Here is a 16774-nt window from a genome sequence, read left to right as displayed (position 1 = left end):
TCGTGCACATCCACACATAATGTCATAAGCGTCAACGACGTTATCAGACAGCATGCAACCATAATGCCTAATCTGCTGGCAGCTCATGCACTGACTGGTTGTGACAGTTTCTTCCTTTGCTGGAATTGGAAAGATGACAGTCCTCAAGAAGCTTGAAGTATTCTCTGGTGAACTGAAGCTTGGGAAGATGTCTGTACCTTTCCAGGAAATCTCTGAGTCATGCCTTCAGTTCACTAATCTGCTCTATGGGGACGAGTCAGGGGCCAATCTGAACACCGTTCGGGCCAACATTTTCAGGAAGAGGATTGCTGGAAAGAGACACATTCCCCCAAAACTGAGTAGCCTTCCTCCGACAATGGCAAGTTTTCAGGCCCACATCAAACATTTTCAGGCTGTGCTGTGGCAAGCGGCAGGGGAGCCATCTCCTCCAGATCTGGATCCTGTTGAGTACGGATGGCAGCTACACCAGTTAACACTCCACCCAGCCCTTGGACTTGATGCTCAGCTGCCAGCTCCTGATGAAATTCTCAATTTGGTCAGATGCAGCTGTAAAACTGGGTGCAGCACAGTACAGTGCACCTGCACCAAAATGTCTGTTACATGTACAGCATTTTGCAAATGCAGAGGAACAATTGCCTGCAATAATCCAATGACTGTCATTGCCCCGCCCTACTGTGAGGATACATGACCTGTCTTCAGACGCCCTTCAGCCACTATTGATATGAGAACTAGCAGCAGACACTGGTGAGTGTTCCAGTGTTTTCTCCCTGTTAAACAATTTAAGTGATTTTAATACAACGGTTTCAAGTGTTTTGCGGATCAGCACATTATATGAAAACTAGATGGCGGCCATCTTTATTTCTCTAAAGTAGCCATTTTATCGAATATTTGATGTGTATTTCATCAAGTGTGATTACTTTTCTTTCATTGCATGCTATTTAACTAAGTTTGTACATTTTTTATGTCTTTAAATGCATGATACCCATCACAACATCTTTCACTCTAATTCAATTGCGGCCATCTTGGATTTTCACTTTTAGACAATAATGCCCAAAGTTTAGCGTCTGGCCTCCATTAGATTTGAAATCAGCAATGAAAACTCAGAATCGCCAAAGAAAAAAACTTTATGACGCAAAACAAGCTTTTTCAGCGGGCGCTTGGACTAGAGAGAGAGAGAGAGAGAGAGAGAGTGTGGGTGGGTGTGTGTGTGTGTGTGTGTGTGTGTGTTTATGTGTATGAGAGAATGAGTGTGTGTTAAGGGAAAACTGACAGAAACCAAAACAGGTACGGTCTGTCCACAAGCCCACATAGCTGGGCACAAAACATGTGTTCCCTACCCATCCTGTGTCACACATGGCGGACCTGGGATGTACAGGTTCACACATTTCCATCTGTTGACATGCCTCAGACACTCACCATTCCAAAATAATTTCCATCAATTTTTTCCTTTTTTTATTTTATTTTATTTATTTATTTATTTTTTTAATTTTTGTAAAACAACAGAGAAAACAAGTAATGTTATGCAGACACAGTTGAAAATATTATACAAAATCATTCATAATGACTGGCATGGCATGTCAGACAAAAATAATGTAAACAGGGAAATCTCACGTCTCAGTGGAATGGGAAAAAAAAGTGGTAAAAAAATGTTCAACCATCAATTGAGAAAAAAAAAAAAATGTCTTCAACAGCCCAACAATTCAGCAAGCAAGAAAAGAAGAGGCTGTTTGGAGAAAGAGAAAGCCAGAATCAAAAGGTTACAAAAAAGAGGAAACTTCTAGCATGTTGGTAGCCATACTCCATTTTTGGGTGTGTGCATGCTGGTTATGTTCTTGTTACCATAGCCCATGCAAAAAAAAAAAAAAAAAACAATACTGGAGTTTGTTTTGTGCCAAAGATGTTATTGACCATAAAGATTCTTAAAAAAAGTCTGGAAAAGAATAGCAGACATGAAAAATGGCATTAAACTCCTGTTCATCCAATCAAAATTGATGATAAAAACTAATTCCTTTGGACAATGAAAAAGCAGAGATATCTGTAGATATGTTTTCAAAGAATAGCACAACAGAGGGACTTCCCTCACATTGTAAAGCATATAGAGAAAAATAAGAATCGACGAATCTGTATTCTGAACCAAACCCACAAAATGATCTTTGCATTAATTCTCCAATAGCTATAACAGAACTGAAAGTTACAATATCTGAGATTAGCAATAAAAAAAAAAATGTTCATTTGGTCTTGACACAATTAGCAACCTGGTGTTAAAAATTTACCCCAAAAATGTATTGTTTCTTTTTTGTTTTTTGTTGTTGTTTTTTTTACATAAGATTATTCAGGAATGTTGTGATTATGGTACTATAAAAATGTATTGTTTTTTTTTGTTTTTTTTTTTTGTTTTGTTTTGTTTTTTACATAAGATTATTCAGGAATGTTGTGATAATGGTACTATACTACAGTTATGTTCCAATTCTAAAAGCAGGTAAACCCCAAAGTGATGAAAATAGCTATCGACCCATTGCACTAACGTCCCATACTGGAAAGATATTAGAAACATGAGGCAAAGCCTTCAAGACACACTTGTGCTCTGCGCTTTATCCAGTCAAGGAATCATGAGAAAAAAAAAGAGATTTAAAAAAAATCATTGAAAAGTGCTCTGTATTAAATATGATATATAAAATAAGCTTGGGAGGGGAAAAAAAAGAGAAAATGGCAATGTTAAAGTTTACCACGGACACACAGACACACACACACACACGCACACACACAGACAACCGAACACCGGGTTAAAACATAGACTCACTTTGTTTACACAAGTGAGTCAAAAATTGTTTTAAATAGATTGCTACACTACTGTGAAAAAAATGAAATAAACCAATAAACCAAGCAGGATTCAGAAAAAGAAGATATGCGACAGCATATGATTAAATTATCTACTCGTGAAGCAACAATTTGCTCGTAGAAAAAGTGTTCTTGCAACATTCTTTGATGTTAAAAAGGCATATGACCAAGCATGGCATAAACAGTTACTGATAAAGCTGAAAACTATAGACCATAAGCAGCAATATGTATAATCATGTTAACTCACTCGGGACGACAGGTTTTCTCCCTTGCTTTTCCCCACAGACGGCCCATTAGTAAGGTTTTGGAAAAAAATTACAAAAAAACAACAAAATACAGAGTAAGAAAATGAAACTTTCAGAACTGGTTTGTTACGTGTTAAGCTATTACATAAAAAAAAAATCAAATTTCTCATCTTATTTTTAGTTTTGCCATATGTAGAAAATACTGCCAATTTTTCACCCCGAATCACCATACCCATGCTCGCTTTCTGCATTAAATTCACTTTCTTCTTTGTCATCATCCACCTCTTCAATGTCCAACCCTTCAGTTTGTAGCATTTCAAGTACTTCGGCAACCCTAAAACGTTGCCATCGCTGCCTTGTTCGCTTCACAACATTTTGAGAAGAGCCCACTTTGCTAAGAGGCTGGCACGCGAGCAGACGACTGGTTAGTGACTTTGTCAGCGTGTGTGCGAGAAGGGCCACACATGGCAGGCTGACCAATCATACCATTCGATTGTGGAGTGACCCAGAATAGTGCACTCTGCTTGGCTAATCACAAAATCACGTGTGCAGCGCGTGATGGATTTTTATTTCTTGAAAATGCTATTCCATTCCGTCATATGAAACGAAACCGAATACATTTTATGTAGGAATGCTCATGCATTCCTTTGTCTGGAGAGAGTTAAGTGCTATTTATCAAACAGAACTATGCAGGCTAGAATAGGAACAGCATACTCGACACCTAGAACTCTAGACACGGGAATTCCATAAGGATCAATCATAGCACCCATCCTTTTTAATATCCATACATAATGTCACAACTTGTGATGACAGTTAGGGCGTGTGGCCCGTCTTTGTTTTTCTCCACCCTCTCCTTTCACTTCTCCTCCTCCCATCCTTCCGTTCGGGTAAAATTCTCCGATTGCACATGAGCCACGTGCATGTTACTCAGTTCACCTAAGCGAACATGAAATATTGTTGGGCAGCGATAATATTCGAGGCTTTTGCAGCCCGACTGCCGTAGTGAACGGGTCGCCTCTGTTGTTGGTGGGGTAGCTACCCTGACGTCTTGGTACCATTTGAAGTGAGGGCCACCTGTCCTCCATTGGAGGCACTTCAGTGTTTCTCCGTGTGTCATCGTTGTTGTGTCTTTGTGGGGGTCGCTAGTGTACGCTACCTGTGGCAGGTAAGAAGCCACTCGTCAACTTAACTTGAATGGATTTCTATCAGTGATGTGGGTGTGAAAAGAAGTAGAAATTTGACAAGGAAGGTGTACGTTTGGTTTTGACACAATAATTTATTTGGTTAATTGCTTGTGCTGCCACTGGGTGAATATGTACTTTTTCTTGTGTCAGTTGATATTTTGCGAATTTTATTGTTATTGAGTTTTAAAATCATGATACAATTTTACCTTAGTTCATTGTTGTGTAAAACTGGGCGTTGGCTCTGTATGTTAGGTGTAGAGAGTGCGAGTGCCGTATATGAGTTATGTATTTTTGTCTTGTCAATGGAATTATATGCCAGCTTTGCATTTTGAATGGGCTGTACATTTTTTGTTAATTATCGTTAAAATTGTATTACTCGGTATGGGGGGAACATTCCGTAATGTTCCAGCTCTCGCCGTGTCCTGGGTCCCAGGCCTTTCGTCTGGTGACCCAGACCTTGTCCCGCCCAGCCGGTGTACTTGTTCCTCACCCCCTCCTGTCCCGTGACTGGTGTCCTGGGTCTTCACCCCCTCCTGCACCGTGACTGGTGTCCTGGGTCTTCACCCCCTCCTGCACCGTGACTGGTGTCCTGGGTCTTCACCCCCTCCTGTCCCGTGACTGGTGTCCTGGGTCTTCAACCCCTCCTACACTGTGACGGTGTCCTGGGTCTTCACCCCCTCCTACACTGTGACTGGTGTCCTGGGTCTTCATCCCCTCCTGCACTGTGACTGGTGTCCTGGGTCTTCACCCCCTCCTGCACCGTGACTGGTGTCCTGGGTCTTCACCCCCTCCTGTCCCGTGACTGGTGTCCTGGGTCTTCACCCCCTCCTGCACCGTGACTGGTGTCCTGGGTCTTCACCCCCTCCTGTCCCGTGACTGGTGTCCTGGGTCTTCAACCCCTCCTACACTGTGACAGTGTCCTGGGTCTTCACCCCCTCCTGCACTGTGACTGGTGTCCTGGGTCTTCAACCCCTCCTACACCGTGACTGGTGTCCTGGGTCTTCACCCCCTCCTACACTGTGACTGGTGTCCTGGGTCTTCACCCCCTCCTGCACCGTGACTGGTGTCCTGGGTCTTCACCCCCTCCTGTGCCATGACTGGTGTCCTGGGTCTTCACCCCCTCCTGTGCCATGACTGGTTTCCTGGTTCCGGGCCTTTTGACTTGGGGCCTGGGTCTTTGTTTGCTCTGCATTGTATGCTGAGTCCTGGAACCTAGGCCTTTTGATTGGGGGCTTGTGCCTTTGGTCGGACCTGCGCAACGTGTCCGTCTGGTGCCGTGTGTCAGTTTTTTTTGTTTTTGTTTTTTCTTTTAGAGGGAAGCTTCCTGAAGCCGGAAAAAACACTACACTGACAACGAATATGTGTGCTGGTCTGAGTTTTGGGTGGTTGTATTTTTTTTGTTTATTTTTTGGTGTGTGTATGGCTGTGTGCGTAAATCAGATTCAAAATACTATTATTTAATACATATAATTTTCACCTGAGTGCTTGGGATAGAGAGAGCGGAAGAGAAAAAATTTTGTGTGGAAGAGAAATATCTGTATTCTGTGTTTGTGTTGTCAGGTGTACTTGGTTGGGTATTAGGTTTTAAAACAGTTCTCGACCTCTTCCCCAGGGGGGTCGTGACAATGGTGGAGATGCGGGGTACCAAGTTCTATGGGATGTAATGCGGGTTGGGGGGTAGGGTGTAATCATCTTGTTCGTCTACGTTTTATGTTGCAGGCATTTCGTTTTGGTTAGCCTTTGTGGAGGTGTTTAAGGTTGTTGGGTTATTAGGATGTTACTGTTGGACGGTTGTGAGTGAAGTGAGGACCTGGAGTTGGTGACTGAGAAAGTTAATCTTAATTCAAGTTTGGTTTATTTGTTGCACATTGTAAATTAAGGAAACATGCCTGTAACGAGAAAAACTTTTGCGGCCTCTACTCCTAGCTCGGGGTCATGAGGGGGCAGGGCAGAAGGCAGCTCCTTCTCTCAGTGCCGAAAAAAAGACTGAATTGTCTGGATGGATTCAAGGCCACCTGAAGGCGCTTCCGATGAAGGGATGAAGAGTGAGTCTAATTCTATACCTTCTCAGGACATGTATTCTAAGTTCAAGGTGTTGGGCGCTGACTTAGGTTTGTCTGGAGAGGCGTTGGCCCGGTTTGTGGTTGATGCAGCAGCCAGGGAGGAAGAGCGTCAGGCTAGGGAGGAAGAGAGAAGGTACAGACAGTGTAAGGATAGAAAAGAAGAAGAGTATAGGAAGAAAAAAGGTGAGGAGGAAAGATTGTACAGGGAAATGAAGGACGAGGAAGGGAAACTGTTAAGAGAGGAAGAAAGACGTAGATTCGAGAGGAAAATGGAACTGCGCCAGGAAGAGCTAGAAGCTCACATGGCTCAGCAGTTTCCGCTAGTACCGTATCATGGGAAAGACGACTTCGATAGCTTCCTTACACACTTTGAGAAAGTGGGTGGATTAAATAAGTGGAAGCGTAGCTCCTGGGCAGCCCGCCTGGTGGCCCTACTGCAGGGTCGGGCTAGAGATGCTTGCCTACAGTTACAACAAGAACAACTGCATGATTACAACTGCATGATTATGACATTTTAAAAGCAGCTCTGCTTCATGAATTCCGTCTGAATGCAGATTCCTACCGCAAATGGTTCTGTTCAATGCGGAAATTAATGGAAGAGACGTTCGATCAGTTTCTGGGCAGGGTGAAGGTTTATTTCTCCTGGTGGTGTGTGGCCGCTGGACATGATGAATCTAATGCAGATGACATTAAAGATCTGGTTCTTCACGAGCAGTTCTTAACCACACTCAATCCCGATCTCATCACTGAGGTCTGGCATAAGGAACCCAACAGAGTCGAGGATGTTGCCCATATCACCACTAAAATTGTTAATGCTCGGAGAGCAGGTCGCATGGTGGAGACTGAAGTTCGAGTTTTCAAAAAAGGTGGCAGGGTTTCCTGCTGTAGTTTCAATCCAGGCCTGGAGAAAAGGGGACCACCACATGGGTCAGGGGATTCATCTCCAAATAATGTAAAGGGAAGAGACTTTACAAGAATCCCTTCCTGCTTCAACTGCAGGAAGCCAGGTCACTTGGCTAAAGAATGTCAGCAACCCAAGACGGTCTCGCTCACTGCTCATCGCGTCTCACCTGTGCAGGGTGTTGGTGCAATGACCCCGACGCTTTGTACGTTTTGTGCTTCCAAACAGTACTCGCCTTGCTGCGAAGTTTCCGTCAGTGGCCACACAGTTCAAGCTTTACGTGACACGGGAGCTCAGCTGATTGTTGTAGCCAAGCGACTCATAAGACCTAACAGTTTTACCGGGGCTACAGTTCGTGTGGTGTTGGCAGAGTCAAGATGTTCCTCAGTTCTGCCCATCGCCAGGGTGGACTTTCAGTCCCCGTTCATACTGGGTATTTTGGATGTGGCTGTCATGGAGTCTCCTGTTGAGGAGGTTCTCACTGGGAATTGTGTCTGGAGAGGGGACGGCTCTTCAATGGTCGTGCCCGTCTATGCTGATCCCAGCCTTGTGGGCGCCGTTCAAACTAGAGCCCAGGCTGCAGCAAATGCCAAACCCTTGCCTCCTCTGCCCGTCTAGGATATTCAGATCCATGTGTCATGGGAAGATTTAAAACGCCAGCAAAATGACGATGCTGATTTTCATCAGGCACGTGATAGGGCTGGTTCAGGGCTTTTACAGAAAAACCCTTCAGGCGAGGTCTCTTTTTTCAAAAAGCATGGGGTGCTGATGCAGCAGTTCAAAGATCACAGAGGCCAGGTGACCAGGTGATCTGTATACCAAAACCTTTGCGTTCCACAGTGTTACGCCTGGGCCATGAGGCTCCAATGTCTGGTCACTTGGGGTTTAAGCGGACGCAATAGAGAATATTTCCCCATTTTTATTGGCCAGGTATGTGTGGGGACATCAAGCGCTTCGTTCTTTCATGCGACAGGTGCCAAAAAACGGTACCAAAAGGGCGGGTTCCAAGAGTGCCTTTAGTTAAAATGCTTCTGATGACTGAACCCTTCAGCCGAGTGGCAGTGGACATTGTTGGTTCAATAGCTCCTGCTTCCGAGTCTGGTAGCAGATACATTTTGACCATGGTCGATTATGCAACCAGATATCCAAAGGCTGTCCCGCTCAAAGACATTACATCTGAGTCTGTGGCAGAGGCTCTCTTCAACATGTGGACTCGCACAGGTATTCCTTCCGAGGTCCTTACTGACCGAGGAACACAGTTCACCAGTCAGGTGATGCAAGAGGTCTATCACCTTCTATCTGTCAAAGGCCTCACCACCACTCCTTACCATGCCCAGTGTAATGGCCTTGTCGAACGCTTCAACGCGACATTGAAAACTATGTTGCGCAGGCTGTCACACGAAAGGCCTCGAGCCTGGGATAGATGGATCCCAGCTTTACTGTTTGCATACAGGGAAGTCCCACAGGAGAGCACGGGCTACTCTCCCTTTGAGCTGCTCTATGGAAGGACTGTTCGTGGTCCCATGCAGATCCTCAGGGAACACTGGCTTCATCCTAAGAGGTCAGAGGTTCAGACAGCAGCTGAATACGTGGTCGATCTACGTAACAGGATAGCCGAGTCGTGCACTCTGGCACAGAAGAATCTTGAAAAGGCTGCCAGAAGGTACAAGAGGCACTTTGATGCCAAGGCCAAGCGACAAGAGTTCACTGAGGGTAGCAGGGTTCTGCTCCTCCGTCCTGCCAAACACAACAAGCTTGAGTTGGAATGGCAAGGTCCGTACACTGTCCTGCGACGTGTGAGACTGGCTGACTACTGTTCTGGTGAGTGTCAAAGAGAAACTGTATCATACCAACCTGCTAAAACAGTATGTTGAGCGCATCCCCCAGATGTTGCTAGCTATGGCAGTGGTTGATGACAGTGAGATCTGGGAGGAGACTCGTACTGTGGAACGAGATATCCCTCTTATACCCCTGGAGGTGACCGAGGGACCTGAGGATGTTGTGGTTGACGCCAACCAACCCTACACTGAAAGATGATGTCCTGAGGTTGGTGAGAGTTTGGAGACGTACTTACCGATCTGCCAGGTCGTACTAACTTGGAGACGTGCTCACTCCAACTGAACCCTGACACCCCCCTCAGAACCAAACAGTATCCACTGCCATACTCTCAGCGGGAGGTAATCCAAGAGGAAGTCAATCAGATGTTGAAGATGGGAGTGACAGAACCCTCCTCATCCCCTTACTCTTCCCCAATTGTATTGTAAAGAAAAGGGATGGCAAGGTGAGATTTTGTGTTGACTTCCGTCGTGTCAACAAGGTGACCACGTCTGACGTGGAACCCATGCCAGACGTGGAGGCATTGTTCACCAAGTTAGCCAGGAAAAAAGTATTTTCTAAATTGGACTTATCCAAAGGCTATTGGCAAATCCCAAGACGATCGACGAAATCAGGTATCTTTGCAAGTCGTGAAGCCCACGAGCGAAAGATTTGTAATCCCGATCAAATACAGATAAGCTGAATGATGACAGAGGAGCAATGGAACACTTATTCTCAATTGGTTCACTTATCCAAAAATGGGGCATTTTAGCAAATGCTGTGGGTCTGTCTTGTCGATCGGTCGGACAACGTTCATGCAACCTTCATCAGTCGGAAAAAACCTCACCCCGCCTCCCTCCTCCCAACCCCCCAAATTTTCTCAATGGATTTACACGAATCTCAAAAATGGCCTCTGGAACCAGTTTTCGGTTGGAAATCCGACTATAATCGGAAAAACCTCATGTTCCCCCCTTAACCCCTAGGCTGCTTATATGATGAGATAACTCGTCATGGCAAGCATGTACGTTTCGCTGCCACAATGACGAGATAACTCGTCATCGAAATATTCTGACATTTCCCTGCTTTGCATTCAGTTCGTTGACAAAAATGCTGGTAGCTTTAGCTTGGGGAATCTTTCTGGATTCTATTCATAGCTAGAAACCCCATCTACGTCATGAGGCAGTCCTTTATTTAAACGTTTTGGTTGGGTTACTGTCCCAGTGTTTGCCTGGCTCCTCTCCTCGCTCGCTCAACAAAATGTCGGACTGACGCCGTGTTCATGGCATGTGATCGTGGTGAACTAAATCAACCAAGACTGCTTTCTTTAGCTGATGCTCGGAAAGAATTGAAGCGTAAATTTGAAGAAGACAGTGATTAACATTTATAGGACGATCTGATAGAAAATAAAGGGAGCAATCAAGAGAGTGACCAAGATACGACTATCAGTGAGTGATGCCAGCTGTGCAAACCTTAGCAGACGTCAGAAAGTGACTGAATTATTAGCAAGACACAGTGTGAGCGATTTTCTTGGCACTCAGCCAACGCGGTCTGATGAGAACTGGATAAAGTGACTGTGTGAGAGGGGTGAAGAGGAGGGGGGGTGGAGACTGAGGGGGCGTGGCCTCTCATCCACATTATCACTTGGAGAAGTCACAATGCATTGTGTATCTATCTCTTTATAATTTTTTTTTATTATTGTGGTTGTTCTAGTATGATTTTGTGTGTACAGATATCCATTTGTCCAGAAAATATATTTTAGTGCAAATTACCTGACTAATGTTTGTAATGAACAAGTTGAAAATGTGACAAAAAAACAAAACACTGATTTCAAAAGAACAGCATGTCACTAAAAATATATAAAATGGGAAAACATCATGTGTTTTATGTTCTTTAATCATTTACCTTTCAGAAAATATATACTTTTATGGGTCTTTCTCCAATAACAAAGAGTACAGAATTTTTTGAAAATTTATACCCATTTTTTGTGAAAAAAAACCCTGGCAAATAGATTTTACTTAAATCTTATTTTCCAGGCGGTGAAAGGGTTAAGGTTCACAAACTTCACAACCTCCTGAATGACAAAATGGACCAAAAAGGCCAAGATGTAAGACAGGTCTGAGTGCCCACACTGTTCACTGCACACACAACCTACCTGCTGTGGCGGTGACTTTGTGGGAAGGGGCGTACAGACAGACCAGGGCAATGGTGTACATGTTCCACATGCCGTACACTCCTGCAACATATCATCATCATCATCACCACTGCCATCTCATGGAATCACTACATGGACACACAGACAACACACAGAGTACATAACAACACAGATAACACACACAGCACACAAACACACAACATCATCATCATCACCATCCATCATCACCACTGCCATCTCATGGAATCACTACATGGACAACATACAGTATCTAACTACACAGACAGCACACATGGCACACAATCACACAGAGTACATGAGCATGCTGACAACACATCAAGTACATAAACACAAAAGCAAGCTGACAATACACAAGAGTACAAGAACACACTGACAACACAAGAGTACAAGAACATCTGATAACACAGTAAGTACATAAACAAACAGGCATAACACAGAGCACACGAACACAATGACAATACACATGAGTACAAGAACACACTGACAACTTGATGAGCATATAAACAAACTGACAACACACAGAGAAACACACTGACAACATGAAGAACACACAAACACACTGACAAAACACTGAGCACATAAACACTCTGACAACACACAGAACACACAAACACAGTGACAATACGCTGAGCACACAAACACACTGAGCACACAAACACACTGACAACACACAATAAGCAACTAAACACACTGACAATACACAGAGTACACAAACACACTGACAACACAATAAGCAACTAAACACACTGACAACACAGAGTTCACAGACACACTGACAACACACTAAGACACTAAATACACTGACAACACACTGAGCACACAAACACACTGACAACACACTGAGCAACTAAATATACTGACAACACACACCTTCCATCAATGGCCATAAATAAAAAAAATGGATGATGTGTGGAGCGTGAACAGCACATTAAGGACAAGACTGGAGAGGGAACAGTTTCAGTTTCTTAAGGAGGCTTCACTGCATTCGGACAAATCCATACATGCTACACAATATTTGCTGGGCAGATGCCTGACACCAGCATAACACAACGCACAAGTCAGGCCTTGAGTGCATGCATGCATATTTGTGCACCTACCTGAGTGGATTTTTGTTCTACAGAATTTGCCAGAGGACAACACTCTCATTGCCATAGTCTAGTCCGATGTAGGAACCATCGTTCAGTTTGGTACGATTTCACCAAATTTGGTACACATGCAGTTTTTTATGTTCTCTTTCAATTAAAAGGATGACACACGTGATCACACGCTGTTTTCATGCTTATATGTATACTCCTCAAAATATACTAAGTTCTATAGAACTTCTAATCTGGAAGCCAAATTCAAAACGCTAAATGATTTTGACCTGCTTCAAAATATGTAATAACATCATTCATGCAATCTTGCTATAATATGTTCTAATTATATACATATATATATATATATATATATATATATATATATATATATATATATATATATATATATACTACGCCAATATTTTAGTGTATCATCTCAAAAATACCCTCCAAAATCATGAGTAATAGACAGATTGACAGCGAACATGCTTGGGATTGGTTAAATCACAAAAAAGGTTAGCACAAGGTCCTACCTGGTTAGTAATCCCACCTACTGCAAGCAGTTGTCCATTCAAGGGATTCAGATGTCATCTCTGTGGCAGGTGCCAGCACATGCACACAATTCTGTGCATGGAAGGCTGGCGCGGCAACAGTTACAGGGATTCCGGCAAATCTTCTTGCAGCCACACCTCACAAGTTCTTTGCAGATATCAGCTGCTTCTGGCAAATCTGACCAGAGAGGAGTCCACTGTCCACCTGGACTGTCCCTCCAGCCCCAGTTAGAAGGACTTGGGAGACCCTGAACAGCGCACAGTGTTCTGCCCCAGCAGTGTCCACCTTGAAGTACTGCCCGCTTGGTGTGCTGCTCCAGAGCTGCTCGAGTTGGGGGTATCCGTTCAAGAGGACGACCTTTGGCAAACAATTTCTTTCTTGCTGTGTTGACACTTGAACTAGGACAAGATTTGTCATACAGCAAGACCACAAAGTGTTCCAGAATCTCCATGTCTTCTTTGCTGATTTCAGACGGGCCTGCTGCCAGATGTTTGAATGCTGGGGTCACCTTTGGAAACATTTTCCAAACATCCCACGCCGTTTTCTTTCCGACACCTGCAAATGAAGAGGATGTATCACACCCTGTGAAGGAGTGAAAAAGTGGTAGGCACTCTGATACTTCTTTCCCAAGATTGTCAGCAATACCATGGCCTGAAATGTAGCGGAAATGTGCTCCAGTCCCAAACGCTATCCACACCTCCTTGGCTGGTATTCTGCTGACCGTAGCAACTGCAAGGACAACAACATCTGTATCCACTGTCCGGATCATGACAGCAGAGTGTCCTTTCAATGCGCAATCTTGGAGGTGCAGAAGTATGCGGGTATCCGCTTCCTCATGATCACATGGAGCCAGGTTGTCTGTGCTGGTTTCCTTGGAAGTCAGAACATTTGTAGCCAGAGTGCTGACCAGCAGTTTGTTTGTATTGATGCCAACCGTGATACTTTCTGCCAACATGCTGAAAAGTGCTTCTTTGTTGGCACCAACTCGCAAAAAACTGCTCCAGTTGGTTGGCAGTGGTGTTGATTCTTTTAGGCTGATATGGTCACCCTTTCCTCTTTTCTCCCTGGTTCCATTTTTCAGACTGTCAGGCAGATAGCGATCCCAGATGACATCCACACGTTCACAAGAGTCTAGCTGCTGGAGGATGTAGGCTTTGAAGACTTTCTCTGTGTAGTCTCTGAACGTCTTGCATCCTGGTCTCGGTGGCAACATCTGCACTATTGCTGCTCCATCCAGAATTTTGGCTGTGACGGCAGGGGCTTCTGGTGAAGAAGGGACCGGGTTTTCAAGGCATGTTAGAAGGTCAGACTTTTTCGTCAGTCTCAGCATACCACGATCCGACAGTGAAGGAGGAGCTGCTTGATTTTCGTGACTGAAAAATTCGTCCAAGTCACCATTTCTTGACTGGCATGCGATGTACATTCTGCCAAAAATTTCACAGTTGTTCTTTAATGATGTTATTTCATGGACCTGTCTAGATGGCTTTGATGAAGATGAAGTGTTAAACAAGAGCAGTTTGTTCTTTGGAATGGTGTGATTGATGGGTTTGGTACACTGAACCAGCCGTTCTTCGACATACTGATCATACTGTTGTTGGCCAGTATTTTGGATTGACCTGAGCGAGTCAACACTGTTTTGGTTCATCACTTGACGAGTGTCCAAGGTCACCATGCTTTTGCTGTCTTCCATGAAAGGATTGCCCAGTTCTTGCATTGTAGTGAAAAGAGTGTTCATATCTTCAGCAAAACCTTTTTGGAAACTGGCTGTTTGCTCGTGGTGTTGCAATTTAGGTTCTTCATTTGTGTATTTGAAACTGTTTTCAAACTCATGCAAGATCCGTTGCACCTCTGGACCTGCTGTGATCCATCTGAGCAAAGCTGTTGGATTGTCAGTCAGTCCTACAATGCCACCATCTGCTTTCATCTGTTCATTGAGTTGTTCATGGGCTTGGTCAATGGCCATGGCAGAAAAGACACGCCCAGTTTTCTGCACCACAAAATGCCCCTTTATGAACTCTGCATATGTGGAAGGAGCTTTGGTTGGCAGCTGTACCATGTCTCTGATGTGAACTGGAAGCCATCGAGCATAATTCGAATGATTGAGTGTGAACATCCATGGTGCAAATTCACCAAGACATTGCACATACAGTCTGAAATCAGCTGATCTCAGAGAACGCACAAACTGAAGGTAGAGAAGCTCCAGATATAATGCCATAGACCAGAAGGCAAACTGGGGCTTTTCTGAGAACATTTTCTGATGCCATGACATGAATGACAGTGGTGTTTCTGCTCCATCTCGAAGCTGTATGTAGTCATCAAAAGCTGCCCGCTGGAGAAGGTGTAGGACTGCTGCTGTCACTTGATGGGCATACCTTGCTCTTGTGACTTGTGAGCCATTTGATATGGCATCCACTCTTCCACTTGTAGTGACACCAGCCTGAACAAGTGCCGTTTTCCATCCACTCCCATTCAGCCAATCTCCCAGCAACTTCAAGATGTTCATCTCAATGTGTAATCCCCCAAGCATGACAACATACTTTTCTTCCCCATGTGTCTGTGGCCGTTGCCATTGAATCTGTTTGCAAATAGCGTACAGAGGCAAGTCTGCTGTAATCACAGGTATTTGCTGGGGGTTGAGGCGCTGCACTGCTTGCCTGATGAGATTCATGGCATGAAGGATCATAGAAGCTGACTGTGCTTTCTCTGTGAAAAGTGGCAGCAGAGCCATATTGCAGACAGGTCGTTCCACTGGTTGCTTGCTAGCATGAAATGCAGCCCATGACATGTTATCTTCTGCGCTCAGACTTTCTTTGGCTCTCAAAGCATCAACATTTGACAGCCACTCGTTTTCCCTTGTCCTTGAAGCCATAAGGGCATCAGACTGTGTCTTCACATCACCAAGAGTTTCTGGTGCATAACATTCTCTGACGAGGCTGACCTCTGTGACATCTGTGTATTCTGCAGGCATTGGGGTGACATCATTGCTGCTTGCTTTATGGATGATCAGGGGTATTCCTCTTGGAACGCCTGGGTTTTCTGTTGTCGGAAACTGCATAAGAGATATGGCAGTGCCATGAAAAGAGTCTTTGGATCGCAATGATGATGTGTTGTGGTCAATATTGTCAACAGCCCCAACAGTGAAAAGGTCTTCCTTCAACTTTGGTGGGCATACACATTGCTCTTCCTCAAATCTTGAAGACACTGAGTTGCCAAGCTGAGTGACAATTTCCATTGTCCTGCTGTAAGAGATGCATAGTCCCTGTTCAGAAAGTTTATCAATCAGTTCTCTTTGTCTTGTTCGAAAATATATCATCAGGCTAATGTAGACAGCCAGTGGTGTTTCCCGAGTTCTTGTGTGGTACTGTTTGGAAGAGGGTGTCTTGTTTCCAACTTCTTTCTTTTTCGTGTTGAACATCATTAGCTCTGAGACTGACAGAACTGATTTCAGCTTGACATCGTTGTGTGCACTGTCAGCATCAAAACGTGTGCCATGCATAGTCATGCCAATCAGTGCACAAAGACTGGGTGGGACAACACTGTCTTCTATCCCTGGATTAAAAGTGCCATCAAAAGCAAATTCTTTTGAAAGAATATCTCTGCGTACAATCTGTGCGGCTCGGGCAAGATGAAAAGCATCATTGTCTCCTTGACTTGCTGTACTGACAATGGCGCTCATGTCTGCATCAAAAAGCAGGACTACATCCTTCCCCTGTTTCTGAGCTCGTAGGTCCACAATTTGACCAAGAAGTCTGTCTTTTAGTCTTGTTGAATTCACTTTCCTGTCATATGTTGGGTCCAAGTCCTGCATTCTCCTATCATACATTTTGCTGAGTTCAGACAATTTGAAAATGGGCAGGTTTGGGTTTTCTCTCTCTCCATCAATGAAAAAGACAAGTTCACTAAGTACAACAACGTCAAGGCTCTGCT

At 44.3% G+C, this 16774-nt stretch overlaps 1 protein-coding gene across 3 annotated transcripts in view; it reads right to left on the bottom strand.

Moving 5' to 3' along the window:
- LOC143295174 (protein wntless homolog) overlaps positions 1-16774 on the bottom strand; it is a 41887-nt gene that overhangs the window by 9114 nt on the left and 15999 nt on the right. For 2 of the 3 annotated variants that reach the window (XR_013056994.1, XM_076606745.1), the window contains exon 12: positions 11199-11279. Coding sequence is in view for 2 of the 3 variants with exons in the window: in XM_076606745.1 (XP_076462860.1) it covers positions 11199-11279 (81 nt within the window). In the remaining variant the exon portion in view is untranslated. Of the gene's footprint in view, positions 1-3085; positions 3111-11198; positions 11280-16774 lie in introns of all 3 variants that reach the window. The other variant, XM_076606746.1, reaches the window with a different exon arrangement.

This window comes from Babylonia areolata, chromosome 20 (assembly GCF_041734735.1).
Source record: "Babylonia areolata isolate BAREFJ2019XMU chromosome 20, ASM4173473v1, whole genome shotgun sequence".
NCBI classification, from domain to species: Eukaryota; Metazoa; Mollusca; class Gastropoda; order Neogastropoda; family Buccinidae; genus Babylonia; species Babylonia areolata.
The sequence above is the reverse complement of the archived record's forward strand: the minus strand, read 5'-3'. Positions and strand labels throughout refer to the sequence as shown.